This window comes from Ascaphus truei, chromosome 14 (assembly GCF_040206685.1).
Source record: "Ascaphus truei isolate aAscTru1 chromosome 14, aAscTru1.hap1, whole genome shotgun sequence".
NCBI lineage: Eukaryota > Metazoa > Chordata > Amphibia > Anura > Ascaphidae > Ascaphus > Ascaphus truei.
Window position 1 is genome coordinate 5,664,206 of NC_134496.1, and position 17,967 is coordinate 5,682,172.

The window sequence follows — 17,967 nt, forward strand, 5'->3', positions numbered from 1 at the left end:
AGAGTTCCAACAGGTCAGGTTTTCAGGATATTCCTGCTTCAGCACAGGTGGCTCAGTCAGAGTGCACCACCTGTGCTGAAGCAGGGATATCCTGAAAACCTGAACTGCTGACCCTTCATGACCTGGAGTTGGCCGCCCCTGCTCTAGTGTTTAAAGTTTGGGTGTCATGAGGGGACGAGCCTATGTTGCCAAAACCCCTTATCTGTAGCCTGCTTCAATGTCCTGCTCACTGTGTGCCTGAGTTCCACCTCCCCTTGCCTTCCTGTGAATGAAGCCATGACGTGTTGATACTGTTTACATTGCAACAGATGGAGAGGGGCGGGAGGGGGCAGTGACAGACAGGGCTAATTCTGTCCTGGGGCTGAGATTTTGTAGCGTTCCCACGTGGGTCCGATGCCTCCGAATAATGCCTGTAATGTGCAGTGTGCCTCAGCAGGGGACGGCAAGACCCAGCAAGTCATACCGACTGGTCCCATACCTTTTTTGGTGTCTCTCTCTTCCACATGGTTACATTGGTCAAGCCTCTGTATTCAGATTTGTTGTGTTTTTTTTGTTCATAAGTCGGTGTTGATCCTATGGCTAGGTCCCCATTGGCCACGCGTGGTGCGTGACACACACAGGTACAGCCCTCTATGGGGCAGGCCCCAGTAGATGTGTGTACGAGCGCTCACATATCACGATGGCGCGTCCGCTGGCAGGGAAGACAAGAATTTTGTCTTTACATGCCGCGACGCGATCACCTGGTTTGCGGGCAGCCAATGGAAGGGCAGATATGCCCCGTCATGGCTGTGTCCCCCCGCGCATCCCATCGCTCCCCTACAGACCGCAGATCGCGGCTTTCACCAGTGCCGCGGTAAACACTGGTGCTGTATCCTATGCTTGGGATTCAGTGCTGACTGCGGAAAGTGCCCCCCTCACCCATTCAAGGGCTATTCTCACGCAGCGGGTCAAAAAAGAAACCGCTCATGCGTACAACTGGCTTCCTTAAGATTTAATCACCTCAAGTAACAATTCTGCTTATTTGTGTCCTGCCAGATATACATTGTTTACTTTGACTGATTTCGTGCATATTAGCAACCAATGTTTCTGTTTAAATAACCGGAGCGTCCTAATTACTTGGCAAATAACAGAATAAAACAACACTTTACCTACAAATCTGGGGACGGAGTCTGATTACCAAGACGTAGGGTGAAGATTGTAAAAAAACAAACCAAAGCATTTATTTACTGTGGAATTGTTTGAAGCTTCAACAATTATTTAAAAATACTTTTTTTTGTTATAAACTTTGTGTTTTATTGGATTTTTATATAATAAACGATAACAAAATGAAGGGGTGGGGTGTAGTACGGAAATGAAGCCCGGGTGGGTGAGAGTAACGGGGTACAATTCACACAGGTTACATGTACCAGTAAAGTATATAAGTAATTAGTTTCTTTCCTTAGTGCAATAGTTTTCTTTTTTAAAACTGGGGTTCGAGACCCCCATTTACATCTAGAATTATTTATCTGAGGAGATGGTCCCCACAAGGGGTCATATTTATTTTGTGGTGTCAATTGGTTACATTTAAACTATGAAACCTGCTGCTGTCCTTGGTTTTGTTCTGTTCTAAGAGTATCTGTCCTCCTAGTGTTGGGGAAGCATCTTTTGTGAACATAATCTTGTATGTAGATTTTGTTTCATTTGTATTGTGCTTCCACTGTATAAATAGCAATGCACACGTACGTAGCCTGTCCTTGTGGCAGCGTGGCTGTCCTGGGTGCAGAATAGTGTGGCGCTCGTTCATGCCCATTATAGTGACTCAAGCAGAAGTCCCACGTAGCAGCCTGCGCTGCAGTAATAGTGGGAAATGTCTGAGTCCAAGCAGATCACTGGCAGCTTTTTAATGCAAACCCCGCCATGTTTGTGAATCCTTTGTTCATCTTGTAAAGTAATTGTGATGCATCATCAGCCAAGTAGTTAAAGACCATAATTACCTGTTAGACAATTTCACAGGATCCCTTACAAATAAAAAAACAGCATCAAATCCAACAGGTTTCTGTAGTTTGTCTTCTCATTCACTTCTTTCTCTACCGGTTTTTTCTTTCTTTTTTTTCAGCTATACTTCTTGTAATATAAATGTGGTGCCACCAGTGGAAGTGTAGAAGTATCTAAATGTCCCAGATAATGTGACTTGCAGGATGCACAGATTCTGCGCCCCCTGTAGGTCACAAATAAGGCCCCAGACATGTTTGCTGCTTGCTTGCGGAAGCGTGCTGATGCGCGCTCCCGCGCAGCACTGAGGCCCTACAGCCGCAATTAGAGCGGCTTTAGTAGGGGCTCACCTGCGCTTGCGGAAGCGCAGGTCTTGGGGGAATTTAAAATTCCCCCGCTTGCCGGCGAGACAGGCCGGTCACGTGAGCGGTTCGCCCAATGAGGGCGAACCAGCTCCGTGACGTCACTGGCCCGCCCCCGGCCAGTGACGCGCCCGCCCCCGGACCGCCCCCCTGACGGCTGCTGAGAGCGCTTGTGGTAAGCAACCGCAAGGCCAGGGAAAGCACCCGCTTTCCCTGCGCCTCAGCGCGCCTCAGCACGCCAGCAGGGGACTATGGACTCGGCCTAATGTTAAAGGCGATTTGTCATTTTCATTGCACGGTTGTTTTAAGAAGTGTGGTGTTTTTTGTTGCCCGGCGTGGGTGCAAATGGCTAACACTATTTAGTGATCGGAGTCCATATTACTATGTGTTGCAGCATTTTGAATTTGAAAGGCGTTGTCCTCACGCACAGAGCGAGTCTTTGACTTGTGGGGAAGTCTCTAACCTCTGGTCACAGCATCTATACCAGGTGTAGCCAACTCCAGTCCTCTAGTCTAGGGCCACCAAACTGTCAGGTTTTCAGGATATCCCTGCTTCAGTGCAGGCCGCTCAAGCAGTGGCTCAGTCAAAGTCGTTTGCCTTGCTTAGCATGACCAGACAGTGCTTTAAATAGACTTATTTTGTGTCTTTGACCCGAATCTAGCCCTCCAGCCTCTTTCCCACTTGTGGGAAATGTTGTCGCTATACTCGGTGCAGCCCTCACGCACAGAACGTGCCTGGGTGCATTAGTACGAATGAGTCAAAAGCATAGAAAACATCTACTAAGCACTCGCTGGTACTTTTGAAGAAATAAAGTGATTTATTTAATGCGCCAGCATTTCGGTCCGAGGACTGGACTTTTCTAGAGCAATGTCCAATAATGGAACTGAAACGTTGATGCAGAAAGCAGCAATCCAATCCCACGATTTATTTTATAATTATTTTTTAATATAGAATTGAAGCAGGGGGACTCCAGAGCTGAACCACGTTCATTCCAGCTGCGGGACCCCTTACTTCTGGTGATGCTTTACTCCCGAAGTAGGTGCCAGGCTTTTAAAGTTTAAAGCTCCCGTGTCACATGGGCCAATAGGAAGCTGCACCGATAACGGCAGGAAATCTCTAAAGAGCGGACATATTGTGAACCCTGGTTGGTAGCTGAGGAGAGCGGCTACCGGCACCTAATTCACAGGTAAGTATCTCCGGAAGCCGGGGGGTTCAGCTCCTGAGAGGACCTGCTTCAAATAAATAAATACATATATATAAATATATACACACACTATAAATATATATATATATATATATCTCAAATGGAAATATTACTGTATGCTCATTTGCATGTCTTAGACAGGTCTGCAACCCCACCTTTCACCATTATCACCCAGCACAAAGCACTACCACTGCGGCAAGGGATTCTGGGAAATGACATGCAAATGAGCACACAGTGCCACCTTTTGCTTCAAAACCATAAACATGGTCGAAACAGTCTGTCTGTGGGTGGGTTTGCTGGCTATGCGTCTTAACCCTGGCTGTGCTCAAAGCTGTGACCATGCAGCAAGCTTAAGCCTATAGGGAACCATGTATATGGTTTTCAAGCAAAAAGTGGCACTATGTGCTCATTTGCATGTCCTTTCCCAGAATCCCTTGCTGCAGGTGGAGCACTGTGTGCTGGGTGATAATGGTGAAAGGCGGGGTTGGAGACCTTCCTAAGACATGCAAATGAGCATACAGTAATATTTCCATTTGCTATATGCTTTGCTGTGGACGGTTTTTGTCACTTTTTTTTACCCACCTTAACGTAAATATATATATTATATACACCTATATACGCACACGCACACATAGACGATACCGTTCTGTAGCTAACAAAATCTTTTATTTGTGCGAGCTTTGCACGCACGCACGCGTGTGTGTATATATATGTGTGTGTGTATATGTAGATTTACATACGCATATACATACGCACGCACGTGCACACACACACATATATACGCACGTGCACACACAGTATGGTATATTATATATGGTATATACTCCGTAAACGACATTGCTTCATCTTTTATAAGATAAGGAGCGATGCGTTGTGGAGGCAGCGGCAGGATGTTCAGTACGTCTCTAGTGATTCCGCGCCATTGATCTGGATTTAGGGCAGCTTTTTGGGCTTCAGCTACTGTGAAGTGGAGCAGTTTGAGATCTTGCGCCACCTGGTTTGACCACGTTTTCTTTGGAGCATCTCGGTCCACTTTTTCCAGCCTATGGGTCGTGTGGTGTTGAGGCGCTGGTGTGGTAGTCTGGTGATGTCCATACGGCAGACGTGGCCAAACCACCTAACTCTTTGTCGCTTAATGTACTGGTCGATTGTGGATTTGTTTTGACAGGCTAACCGCACATCTTCATTTTCCCATATGGAGTATGTTACGTATACATCTTAGTTGGAATCGTTCGAGTAGGTTCATATTGCTTTTGAGTAGTGTCCATGTTTGAGCCATACAGTAAAATGGTGCGTATTGAGGCGTTAAAAATTAGCATTTTTGTTACATTTGTCACGTCCTGTTGGTTCCACAAGCATTTCTTTAAGGAGGCGAATGCTGCAGTGGCGCTACCGATGCGGCTTTTGATGTCTTTCATAGCTGCTATGCTTTGGCTATCAATAATAGACCCTAGGTATTTGAATGAGTCCACTCGCTCGATTGGGTTGCTGTCCAGTTGAAGTTGAATCTGTTGGGTACCGGTAAATATATATTTTGTCTTTTCCGTATTCATGGATAATCCGAGCTTCTTTGCATTGGCTTGCATGTCGTTCAAAGTGCCTCTTGTATCCGCTAAGAACACGATGTCATAGGCGTATACAAGGTCCGTGAGAAAAAACTTGCTTCCCTCTTGTACGCCAGGCCTGTCTTTAAATGTTTTTCTGAGAATCCAATCCATGGTAATATTGGATAACATAGGCGATATTATGCAACCTTGTCTGACTCCTGTGGATATCGAGAGTGGCGCGGATATGTTCCCCATGTGTTTGACTCTTCTTGTACCTCCTTCTTAAAAAAATGCTCTTGGCACATTGTGTGACATGTGGTACCAAATCAGCCTTGAGGGCGCACCATAGCGATGGGTGATCCACACTGTCAAAAGCGCACAACAAGTCAACAAATACCATAAAGGTACCTTTTTTGCAGCGGAGTCGTTTTTCTGCTAGTTGTCGGAGTGTCAAAATTTGTTCCGTAAACCCTCTTCCTGGTCTAAACCCAGAAAAAATGTAGGTGAAGGTAGAGCACCGCAAAAGCAAAGGGCTGGAGGCAAAAATAAAAATAAACTACTTTATTGGGCAATTATGCCATGAGAACTGACAGACACAGTTAAAAAAAAACTCTGACGCGTTTCCCGCCGTGGAGGTGCTTTATCAAAGAGTACTAGTGTTCATTCCATGCCTGGTAATATAGTGGTCTGATGTGAGTGCACACCTTCAAACCAAATGATTTCAATTAGGTAATCAAGAGGTCAAAAACATCATTAATTAAACAGCTCATGAACACAGTTATAGAGCACAAGGTTGCCTGATCACAGCTGATCACTAGCCAGGCAAAAAATGAACTATGTTTAAAAACACAAAACATAACAGAAATAGACATTTGTAAGATAAACCAAACACATACACCATGTATATCTAATTCTAAAAAAAGTCACATCTCAAGGAAAAATAAAAAAAGAAACAAATTACAATATAATAAATCAAATTAAAAAATAATAAACTTAATAAATAATACATGTGAAAAATTAAAAATAAAAATGAGAAATTATATATATAACATAAATAAAAAGTAATAAATAATAATAAATAAAAAGTGTATGTTATATATATAATTTCTCATTTTTATTTTTAATTTTTCACATGTATTATTTATTAAGTTTATTATTTTTTAATTTGATTTATTATATTGTAATTTTGTTTCTTTTTTTATTTCTCCATGAGATGTTACTTTTTTTAAATAATAAACTTAAATAATACATGTGAAAAATTAAAAATAAAAATTAGAAATTATATATATAACATAAATAAAAAGTAATAAATAAAAAGTGTGTTATTTCAGGGGCTCAAATGTAATTGGACAAATTAACACAATCATAAATAAAATGTTCGTTTTTAATACTTTGTCAAGACTCCTTTGCAGGCAATGACTGCTTGAAGTCTGGAACGCATGGACATCACCAAACGCTGGGTTTCCTCCTTTGTAATGCTTTACCAGGCCTTTACTGCAGCTGTCTTCAGTTGTTGTTTGTTCATTGGTCTTTCTGCCTTAAGTTTTGTCTTCAGCAAGTGAAATGCATGCTCGATCGGATTGAGATCAGGTGATTGACTCGGCCATTGCAGAATATTCCACTTCTTTGCCTTAAAAAACTCCTGGGTTTCTTTCGCAGTATGTTTTGTGTCACTGTCCATCTGTAAAGTGAAGCGCCGTCCAATCAACTTCGCTGAATTTGGCTGAATCTGAGCAGACACTATATCCCTATACACCTTCAGAATTCATCCGGCGACTTCTGTCTTCTGTCACATCATCAATAAACACAAGTGACCCAGTGCCATTGGAAGCCATGCATGCCCATGCCATCACACTGCCTCCACCGTGTTTTACAGATAATGTGATATGCTTCGGATCATGAGCCGTTCCAAGCCTTCTCCATACTTTTTTTCTTCCCATCATTCTGGTCCAGGTTGATCTTAGTTTCATCTGTCCAAAGAATGCTGTTCCAGAACTCGGCTGGCTTTTTTAGATATTGTTTGGCAAAGTCTAATCTGGCCTTTCTATTCTTGAGGCTTATGAATGGTTTGCACCTTGTGGTGAACCCTCTGTATTTGCTCTTGTGAAGTCTTCTCTTTATGGTAGACTTGGATAATGATATGCCTACCTCCCGGAGAGTGTTCTTCACTTGGCTGGATGTTGTGAAGGGGTTTTTCTTTACCATGGAAAGGATCTTACGATCATCCACCACTGTTGTCTTCCGTGGACGACCAGGTATTTTTGTGTTGCAGAGTTCACCAGTGCGTTATTTTTTTCTCAGAATGTACCAAACTGTTGATTTGGCCACTCCTAATGTTCCTGCTATCTCTCTGATGGACTTCTTTTTTTTTTGCAGCCTAAGGATGCCCTGTTTCACTTGCATTGAGAGCTCCTTTGACCGCATGTTGTGGGTTCACAGCAACAGCTTCCAAATGCGAATGCCACACCTGGAATCAACTCCAGACCTTTTACTTGCTTAATTGATTATGAAATAACGAAGGAATAGCCCACACATGTCCATGAAACAGCTTTTGAGTCAATTGTCCAATTACTTTAGGACCCTTGAAAAAGAGGGGGCTACATATTGAAGAGATGTATGTCCTAAACCCTTTCTCCAATTTGAATGTGAATATCCTCAAATTAAAGCTGATAGACTGCACTTTAAGCCCATTTTCATTATTTAACTGTAACGTGAATTTATTTTGGTACACAGCCGAAATAACAAAACTTGTATCAGTGTCAAAATTATTTCCGGACCTAACTGTATATATACACATACATACACATACACATATGCACACACACATACACATATACATATATATATATATACACACACACACACACACACACACACACACACACACACACACACACACACACACACACACACACTGATATGTTATATCTCATTGGGTAGCCTGTGTCAGTGGTATACGAGAACTGAAAGGTCAGAACTCCGAGCTTGGAACACTGTTTTAAAGAAAAGAAAATAGATGAAGGGTGTTTAAATTTCGTGTATATGAGAGGGACCCTTTCCTGTCCCTAATAGCAGTGGTTCAGGTTAGCAGGGTCTCGCAGTGCTCACTGCCGCTCTTCTCCCTTCCTGATAGCACAGGTGAGTGACTGACTGAATCACTGATTCACAAGCACTCTCATTTCATGCTGAGTTTCAATCCGTCATCGCTGTATATTGGAACTTGGTCAGTGTGTGAAATAGATGGATATTTCCTCATAGGACTTAAAAGGACAGAGTGTCACTCTCTAAACAAGAGGGGCATAGTGACAGGGACTGAACGGACCTATAACGTAGTGCGTCCTTCTCCAGGGTCACTGACATGTCACTTCTAACACCTAATGTATTCCTTTCCACCTCGGAGTAAGAATGAGAGGGACAGGTGGGACTAATAGCACAGGAAGTCTCTTACAACTTGCATCTGATCAATCTGTTCCTCCGCTCCCAACAAGCGTCAGTGACTTGGTCCTGTGATGTTTCTGGTCCCTTCCCTTGCAGGTGGATGCACAGTGAGAGGACTCTGTTGGTACTTGTATCTTTTGTGACTTTCTCTCCCACGGCAGGAGATGGTGCGGTGACACATAACAATGCTCAATACAACCCTTTGAAGTGTGTTTCCTGTTTTAGGTTTACATAATGACGCATTGAAGTAACAAATGGTCTTTCAAGCTCTCCCACTCTAAGGGGCACACAGAGGCAGAGTATCCGAGTTGTTTAAAACCTGTTCAACAACTTTGCATATATATATTGAATGGAAATACCAAGGACTAGGCATTGTGCAGTGCTTTCACTTCAGAGAGATATGTAACTGATGAATTAACACTGAAACAAAAATACAGTGGGTGATTAAAGTTTGGGAGCCATAGTAACTTGTGAAATAACATAGAACAATAAGGGCCAGTAATTGACTACGGTGCCTTCAGCATCCGGCGAGCCTGTGACACGCGGCTGCACATTTAGTTACGGGCTGTTTTACTGATGAGATTTGCCCCTTATTAAAAGGATACTTGGCCGTTGTGAAGGTTCATTCCCCGTCCTCGTGCTAACCTCCTCTCCACTTCTTTTCCAGATTTTCATCCGCTAAATATAAACGTTAAAAAAAACAGAAGGCATCATGACAGCCGAGACTCAGACCCTGAACTTTGGCCCTGAATGGTGAGTGATTTTGGCCCTTTCTCCCTTTGTTTTTAGTGGCCCGTTTCCATCATGTACATACAGTATATTCAGCCAACTTGTGACTGTATCCCTATGTAACCACTGTCAGGAATCAGCCATGTTCTATAAACTGTTAAGTCATCAGCTCTTTCAATGTTGTGGGCACAGATTTGCAAGTCAACACATTGCATAGCTCTAGCTCTAATGTGGTTAACATAACATTGGATCTTAATCATATCCTTGAATTTAGTGTACTGGACTGTGAAGTGCATGGGGTGGCCAACCAGTGACACCGTGGCTCACTTTATTTGTAATAGCCCTTGTCCATTCTGCATCTGCCATATCCCCCATATCCCACACCCCTCGCTGGTGCCGGACTTTGGGCCCAACTGCCACATCCCCTCTCCCACAAGACCCGAGGCCGCCTCTTCACCCCAAGGTTAAATGCTTAGAGAGGGAGGGGTGGGGGAATTGAGTGAGAGGGGAGCAGCGAGGGCAGAGGGGGAGAGTGTGTGTAGGACTGACCGTCAATTTGTGCTCATTCATTGGCAAGTCTGAAGGGGAAAACAAAGGTTGGCCACTCCAGGTCTAGTGATACTGGTCTAGTGATACTGGCCATCTTTATACACTTGATATCCACCTATGCTCCTACTTATTACAGTCCTATAAATAAAGCTCCACGTAAAAAAAGATAATTGCACCTGCCCCAAACAGAGAAGACTCCTAGTCTAGAAAAACATTGGAAATGAAATATTTCTGAGCGTTCTACCCCTGACCACCCTTGCTGCTGTGTGCCTTGCGTGTGAGTATGCACCCTGCTTTGTTTCAGGCTGAGGGCTCTGTCCAGCGGGGGTTCCGTTACTTCCCCACCCCTCTCCCCGGCGTTGCCAAAGTACAAACTCGCAGACTACCGGTACGGACGCGAAGAGATGTTAGCACTTTATGTGAAGGACAATAAGGTAAGAAGAGGGAGTAGTACACACCCACACATGGGTAATCTGCCTTAAACGTGCATTCTCCTGCTTGGGAAGGTAGTGTCTGGCCCACTTGGTGTGTGTAATTGTTTCTAACACGTCTGAAGTGGGATGTTTAACCGTTTTAGTGCCTGATTTTCCGTTCTGGCACAAGTACTGACGCACACCTGACACTTGGGCCATTTGTACTGTTGGAGCAGCAGAGCGTGCTCGTGGCTTTCAAGGAGCTTTGGACATAGTGGGGATGGGTGGCTGATCTGGACCATTTTATGGCTACACAAATATATAGAGAAATGGTTTTTAGAGCATTCATAGAACTGTATAGAATTCCGAATGTGCCGGGGCTACTACTCGGGGTGATCTTACTGCCGGGGTCCCAAGAAGTATGAAGTCTGTTTGAAAGTAGTAGGGCACGTGGGCCTGTATATGAAAATAAATACATTTTGTTGAGCCATATTGCCCACTGTTTAGCCTGTAACAGACTTTCTCAAGATGACTTTTGCTTAATAAAATGTATTTACGTTGATTCCAAGCGGTGTGCACTATTCTTTTCAAATAGAATGGCTACAAAGTAATCGCATGGCCCTGGTGCCAAAATCTCCATGGTACTCTGTCTGTGGCCACTTTTGCACCAAAAGGGTTCCATGATAATAGGATGCATTGGGGGGGGGGCTTGGGGGGGAAGAGATATGATGGTGTGGGCGGGGGGTGGGGGGGTTATTTGGCCATTGTGAATTTAAGCTCACGTTATTCCCATGAGCCTTTAATTGGGCTCTGCTAATATATAGAACAATTCCTCTTTTTTTCCTGGCCTAAGAATGTGCAACCCAGGCATGTCTGCATGAGGGCTTTAGAGGTATAACTGAACAGCACTGTGTGATTGGAAAGATGCATTAATAGCACACGTTAATATTGTTATTTGTTAATGTGCAACATGCGTGTGTCTGCCAATTCCCAAGGCAAGATCTGGGGTATTGGAGTGTGGTGAGGACATGATCTGTGTTTTGCGCTGAGATGGTGGAGGATCGTTCTGTTGGAGGCAATTGGCAGGGTTTCCTGTGTGTGAGGACTTTGAGGAGTGTGTACTGTGTGTGTGGCATAGTTGATTTGGGAAGGAGTTCACTGTGTTTTGAGAGCTTTGCTACACAATGTGCGTGTGTGTTTGTGTTGGCATCGTGGCAGTACGTGTAGTTAGTTGTTAGATTTCTGGAAGTTATAAGACAAGGGACAAGCAGCCAGTGATCCTCATTTAAATAGTCCATTTCTCTCTTGCAGGTTCCTTCAGACCTCCTGGACAAAGAATTCCTGCCCATCTTAAAAGAAGAGCCCCTACTACCACTGGCACTTGTTCCATTCACCGAGGAGGAACAGGTGGGTTCTGGATGAGTGTCAACTGCTGATGTTAGCGAGAATTCTTAACACATATTTATATGAGTTGGACAAAATGAACCATTTGATGTATTGGAGCTGGGTTTCTATGGATCAAGAGAACTGTTCTTCTCAAAAAGTATTAGTCCTTCAGGAAAGGAAGTTTGCCATGCTTTCCACTGTCACGCCATTGTCACTGCCTGGACCTGGAGGTGGGTGCATCACTCACTGTGTTTATGGGACCCCCCTTCTCTTCTAGAGAGTATGGCTCAACCACTTTTTATTTATGTATATATAATATATATATATGTATATGTATTTATGTGTATATATGTATTTATGTGTATATGTGTGTGTATATATATATATATATATGTATTTATGTGTATATATATTTATGTGTGTGTGTCAGAAAAAACAACAAAAAAAATGAAGTAGCGCCTCTAATATATCCTAAACAAAGCTATAAATTAATTAACCCAACTGTAAGTGCATCCAGTGGGGTGGTAAGAAAATAGCAGAATAAAACTGTGAACCAGTATAACAAAGAATTTAAAAATGATATATGTGATGTTAAAAACACCAATCTAATACTTTAATAATACAATATAAACAAAGATAAAAATAAAAGGATATAGAAAAAAGATAAAAAATGTGAAAAATATGAAAACTTTAAAATAAAAAATCTTTGTAAATAACCTCTGAAAACACAAAGTCCTGTTCCAGAATTAATGACATCCAGGTATATGGCAGCCCATTTCAAAAAGTGTTCACTACTCCCTGATTATACCCATGAAAAAAGAAAAGAAAAGAAAACAGGCGCACACCTAGTGTATTATCGTTATAACAAATGTTTATAGAACACTAAAATCAATCAAATACCCACTCACAAAGGTACAAAATTTGAAAGCAGATATGAGATAGGCTCTCATGTGCCAACACCGCCGTCCGATTTCAGCAATGGCGTCCTCTCATGTCTTTCCTCCGTGTAGCCAGATGGCCGGAAGTGACGTCCCTCCAACTTGGCGCCCAGCACAGGAAGTCCCTCCGGGAATCAGCAACTCCGGATTCTCAGTGCTGGCAGTGATGTACCGGGGGAATAGGATCCAACATCTCTCATACAGCATGTAGCGTCTCTCATACAGCAATTGCAGAGTTCGTGAGCAAATGACAGCTTCTGTCTAACCACGCCCTACGCGTTTCGTCATCTATGATGACTTCATCAGGGATACCCATTGGATGCCCCTCCACAGTATTTATAGGGAGATGATTTGCATAAATCAATTAATCAATAAAATATATAATTAGTGTACAACATTAAAACATGGTACAATACCAGTGATAATAGAGTAATTATAGATAATAGAGAACTAGTCCAAAACTCAGGACATAAATATATATTACATTTAATAATAAAAGTAAAGAACTGTAGATAATGAGTGATTCAATCAATCTAATAGATATAACCATTGTTGATATTAATTACAAATAAGGATTAGGGTAATTTGGATAATATTTTGAGACCAATAAAGTTTAAAAGAGAAAATGAAAATTGAATGAATGCTGAAAAAAATGAAAGAATGACCCATAAATTTTCAGAGTCTGGAAAAGACATTAAAAGACATTAACCTTTAACTTATAAATAGAATGGAATCTACATAATACATAATACATATTATATATAGCATAACATTAGTTGATGGCATAATTGTTCCACCCATCGCTTAATAATAAACATACCTGATGTCACACACAGGGTGAATGCTAGGCATGTAGATTCCAATTGAAGTCAGAGGAGTGGCAATAGATGGATTTAAAGCAAGAACAGGAGAAATCTCAACATGAGTAGTTATGTGTAATGTAAATATGTATTTTTAATATATAAATAATTCAAACTATGTGTATAACTTGACTAATAAACTATGATGTTGTGAAACTTGTATGTGGGGCAAAATATATATGTAGTGAAAAATGTGTTGTTTATGAAAATATTGATGTAAAAATTATAATAAATATATATAATCAATACAGTGTAAATATAGTACAATCATTTTTAGTTATTAAGATGGAATAGTCCAATAGAGACCATTGACATAAGTACCATAGTGTGACCACTCTAATTTTGGGTGGTCCTTCGGAGGCCTGGGTTGAATGCTTTTTTGCATTCCCTCCGGACTATGGTTATGTGTCAGGTCTTTACTGGCATTACATTTTATATATATTTATTGAAGCTCGGCTAACACGGTACTGATACCTCTACATGAAAATATGGAAGATACCACATTGTACCGCACTCAAATGAAGCTAAAGGATTTACTTAGCCACAGAACGGTATCATCTATTTATTTTTTGATTATTGAAGCTCGGCTAACACGGTACTGATACCTCTACATGTATATATATACATATATATATATAGATTATATCATTACATACATTTAAATATTGTTCTAATCATGGGAATATATATATAAAAATTGGTATTGGTGGTTGACTTATATGGTGTTAATACCTCTCTTGCGAGTGTATCTGTTTTTGGTTCACGGATGGTCTCTATTGGACTATTCCATCTTAATAACTAAAAATTATTGTACTATATTTACACTGTATTGATTATATATATTTATTATAATTTTTACATCAATATTTTCATAAACAACACATTTTTCACTTTGAAAACAGATATGAGATAGGCTCTCATGTGCCAACACCGCCGTCCTCTCGTGTCTTTCCTCCGTGTAGCCGGATGGCCGGAAGTGACGTCCCTCCAACTTGGCGCCCAGCACAGGAAGTCCCTCCGGGAATCAGCAACTCCGGATTCTCAGTGCTGGCAGTGATGTACCGGGGGAATAGGATCCAACGTCTCTCATACAGCATGTAGCGTCTCTCATACAGCAATTGCAGAGTTCGTGAGCAAATGACAGCTTCTGTCTAACCAGGTCCTACGCGTTTCGTCATCTATGATGACTTCATCAGGGGATACCCATTGGATGCCCCTCCACAGTATTTATAGGGAGATGATTTGAATAAATCAATTAATCAATAAAATATATAATTAAACAGTGTACAACATTAAAACATGGTACAATACCAGTGATAGAGTGAAAAATGTGTTGTTTATGAAAATATTGATGTAAAAATTATAATAAATATATATAATCAATACAGTGTAAATATAGTACAATAATTTTTAGTTATTAAGATGGAATAGTCCAATAGAGACCATCCGTGAACCAAAAACAGATACACTCGCAAGAGAGGTATTAACACCATATAAGTCAACCACCAATACCAATTTTTATATATATATTCCCATGATTAGAACAATATTTAAATGTATGTAATGATATAATCTATATATATATATGTATATATATACATGTAGAGGTATCAGTACCGTGTTAGCCGAGCTTCAATAATCAAAAAATAAATAGATGATACCGTTCTGTGGCTAAGTAAATCCTTTAGCTTCATTTGAGTGCGGTACAATGTGGTATCTTCCATATTTTCATGTAGAGGTATCAGTACCGTGTTAGCCGAGCTTCAATAAATATATATAAAATGTAATGCCAGTAAAGACCTGACACATAACCATAGTCCGGAGGGAATGCAAAAAAGCATTCAACCCAGGCCTCCGAAGGACCACCCAAAATTAGAGTGGTCACACTATGGTACTTATGTCAATGGTCTCTATTGGACTATTCCATCTTAATAACTAAAAATGATTGTACTATATTTACACTGTATTGATTATATATATTTATTATAATTTTTACATCAATATTTTCATAAACAACACATTTTTCACTACATATATATTTTGCCCCACATACAAGTTTCACAACATCATAGTTTATTAGTCAAGTTATACACATAGTTTGAATTATTTATATATTAAAAATACATATTTACATTACACATAACTACTCATGTTGAGATTTCTCCTGTTCTTGCTTTAAATCCATCTATTGCCACTCCTCTGACTTCAATTGGAATCTACATGCCTAGCATTCACCCTGTGTGTGACATCAGGTATGTTTATTATTAAGCGATGGGTGGAACAATTATGCCATCAACTAATGTTATGCTATATATAATATGTATTATGTATTATGTAGATTCCATTCTATTTATAAGTTAAAGGTTAATGTCTTTTAATGTCTTTTCCAGACTCTGAAAATTTATGGGTCATTCTTTCATTTTTTTCAGCATTCATTCAATTTTCATTTTCTCTTTTAAACTTTATTGGTCTCAAAATATTATCCAAATTACCCTAATCCTTATTTGTAATTAATATCAACAATGGTTATATCTATTAGATTGATTGAATCACTCATTATCTACAGTTCTTTACTTTTATTATTAAATGTAATATATATTTATGTCCTGAGTTTTGGACTAGTTCTCTATTATCTATAATTACTCTATTATCACTGGTATTGTACCATGTTTTAATGTTGTACACTGTTTAATTATATATTTTATTGATTAATTGATTTATTCAAATCATCTCCCTATAAATACTGTGGAGGGGCATCCAATGGGTATCCCCTGATGAAGTCATCATAGATGACGAAACGCGTAGGACCTGGTTAGACAGAAGCTGTCATTTGCTCACGAACTCTGCAATTGCTGTATGAGAGACGCTACATGCTGTATGAGAGACGTTGGATCCTATTCCCCCGGTACATCACTGCCAGCACTGAGAATCCGGAGTTGCTGATTCCCGGAGGGACTTCCTGTGCTGGGCGCCAAGTTGGAGGGACGTCACTTCCGGCCATCCGGCTACACGGAGGAAAGACACGAGAGGACGGCGGTGTTGGCACATGAGAGCCTATCTCATATCTGTTTTCAAATTTTGTACCTTTGTGAGTGGATATTTGATTGATTTTAGTGTTCTATAAACATTTGTTATAACGATAATGCACTAGGTGTGCGGCTGTTTTCTTTTCTTTTTTCACATACATATATATATATATATATATATATATATATATATATATATATATATATATATATATATATATATATATATATATATATATATATATATATATATATATATATATATATGAGAGACCCGGCGTTGCCCGGGATGTAATGTTCCCGCTCCTCTCTGTCTCCTCTCTCCTCCCCCCTCTCTCTGTTTGTCCCCCATTCACATCAATCCAGTCCTCCCCCCTCCCTCCTTTACAGCTCTGTTTGTCCCCCTTTAGGGCTGGGACCCGCGGCGCGGGCGGCTGCACGGGCTTTCCCCACCAGCAGGGGAATCCTCCCGAGCCGGTCCCGGTCCCCCCTGGCTGCACAGCTCACTACACGCTGTGACGCGTCAGCCGCTGGGGGATACAAGAGAATTGTGATCCCTAGCGTTGACGCGTCACGTGGTGTGGCTGTGAGCCAATGGGGAGGGGAGGCTTCGGGAGGAGGAGAGGCTTCGGGGAGCGGGGAGGAGTGTGGAGGGAAAGCAACGTGAGTGCGTGTCTGTGTGTGTGTGCCTGAGTGCGTGAGTGCCTGCCTCTGTCTGTGTGTGTATGTGTATGAGTGCGTGCGTGTGTGTGTGTGTGTGTGTGTGTGAGAGAGTGCCTGCGTGTGTGTATGAGTGTGTGTGTAAGGAAGATAGTGAAGTTGCACCAAAAGATTTATCCTACTGTTCAATACACGGCTGTAGTCCGTCACACAATGCAGTTCTGCTGCCGAGTCTCTCAGAGGTGATTCGCCAACCTCTGTATACTTGTATAGAAGGAAAAAGGGGAGAAATCCTCAGGCGCTTTCTTCTGCTTGTGGCTCCAGGATATATGTGGACGTAGAAAATAAAAGAGAGAGAGGGACCACAATGAGGGGAAATTCCACATACATATATACCTTGATTTTACATTTGGGGGGAATAAAATAGGAGAGGAGACACACTCGCACTAGCTATCTTGTCTGGGTCAGATGACTGCTACTCTCGGTGGACGGTGGGTTGGGGGTGAGGGAAAATCCCCTGCTGACACCTCAGGGAATAAGAAAAAGGGAAAAAAATAGTGTAATAAAGTTTAATACCATACAAAAAATAGAGATTAAAAACTCACAAGCGGCCAAACGTTTTTGGCATAGGGAGGAGTTAGATCCAGACTCCACAGAGCGTCCCTCTCAAGGATGGGTTGTCGTGTGCAGACTGTTTCCAGTTGGAAGTGTCTTCTAGATGGTGTGTACAGTTCAGCAAACGGCAGGGTGGGGTTCCAAACGCCTGTGCACGGGCTGGGTCCACCTCCGTCTGCTTTCTTCCCTGCACACTCCTTACACAGCCCCCGGTCCTGTCTGCAGTGCGGGAGCGCTGACGGAGGGAGCGGGGCCTTAGCCTTACAGCT

At 41.5% G+C, this 17,967-nt stretch overlaps 1 protein-coding gene across 12 annotated transcripts in view; it reads left to right on the forward strand.

The window, feature by feature from the left end:
• Window positions 1-9,185: 9,185 nt before the first annotated feature.
• Window positions 9,186-17,967, forward strand: part of GIGYF2 (GRB10 interacting GYF protein 2) — a 127,407-nt gene continuing 118,625 nt past the window's right edge. For all 12 annotated transcript variants that reach the window (XM_075569583.1, XM_075569584.1, XM_075569586.1 and 9 more), the window contains exons 1-3: window positions 9,186-9,275; window positions 10,105-10,234; window positions 11,525-11,620. In XM_075569583.1, the coding sequence (XP_075425698.1) occupies window positions 9,235-9,275; window positions 10,105-10,234; window positions 11,525-11,620 (267 nt within the window). In that variant the 5' untranslated portion in view covers window positions 9,186-9,234. The remainder of the gene's footprint in view (window positions 9,276-10,104; window positions 10,235-11,524; window positions 11,621-17,967) is intronic.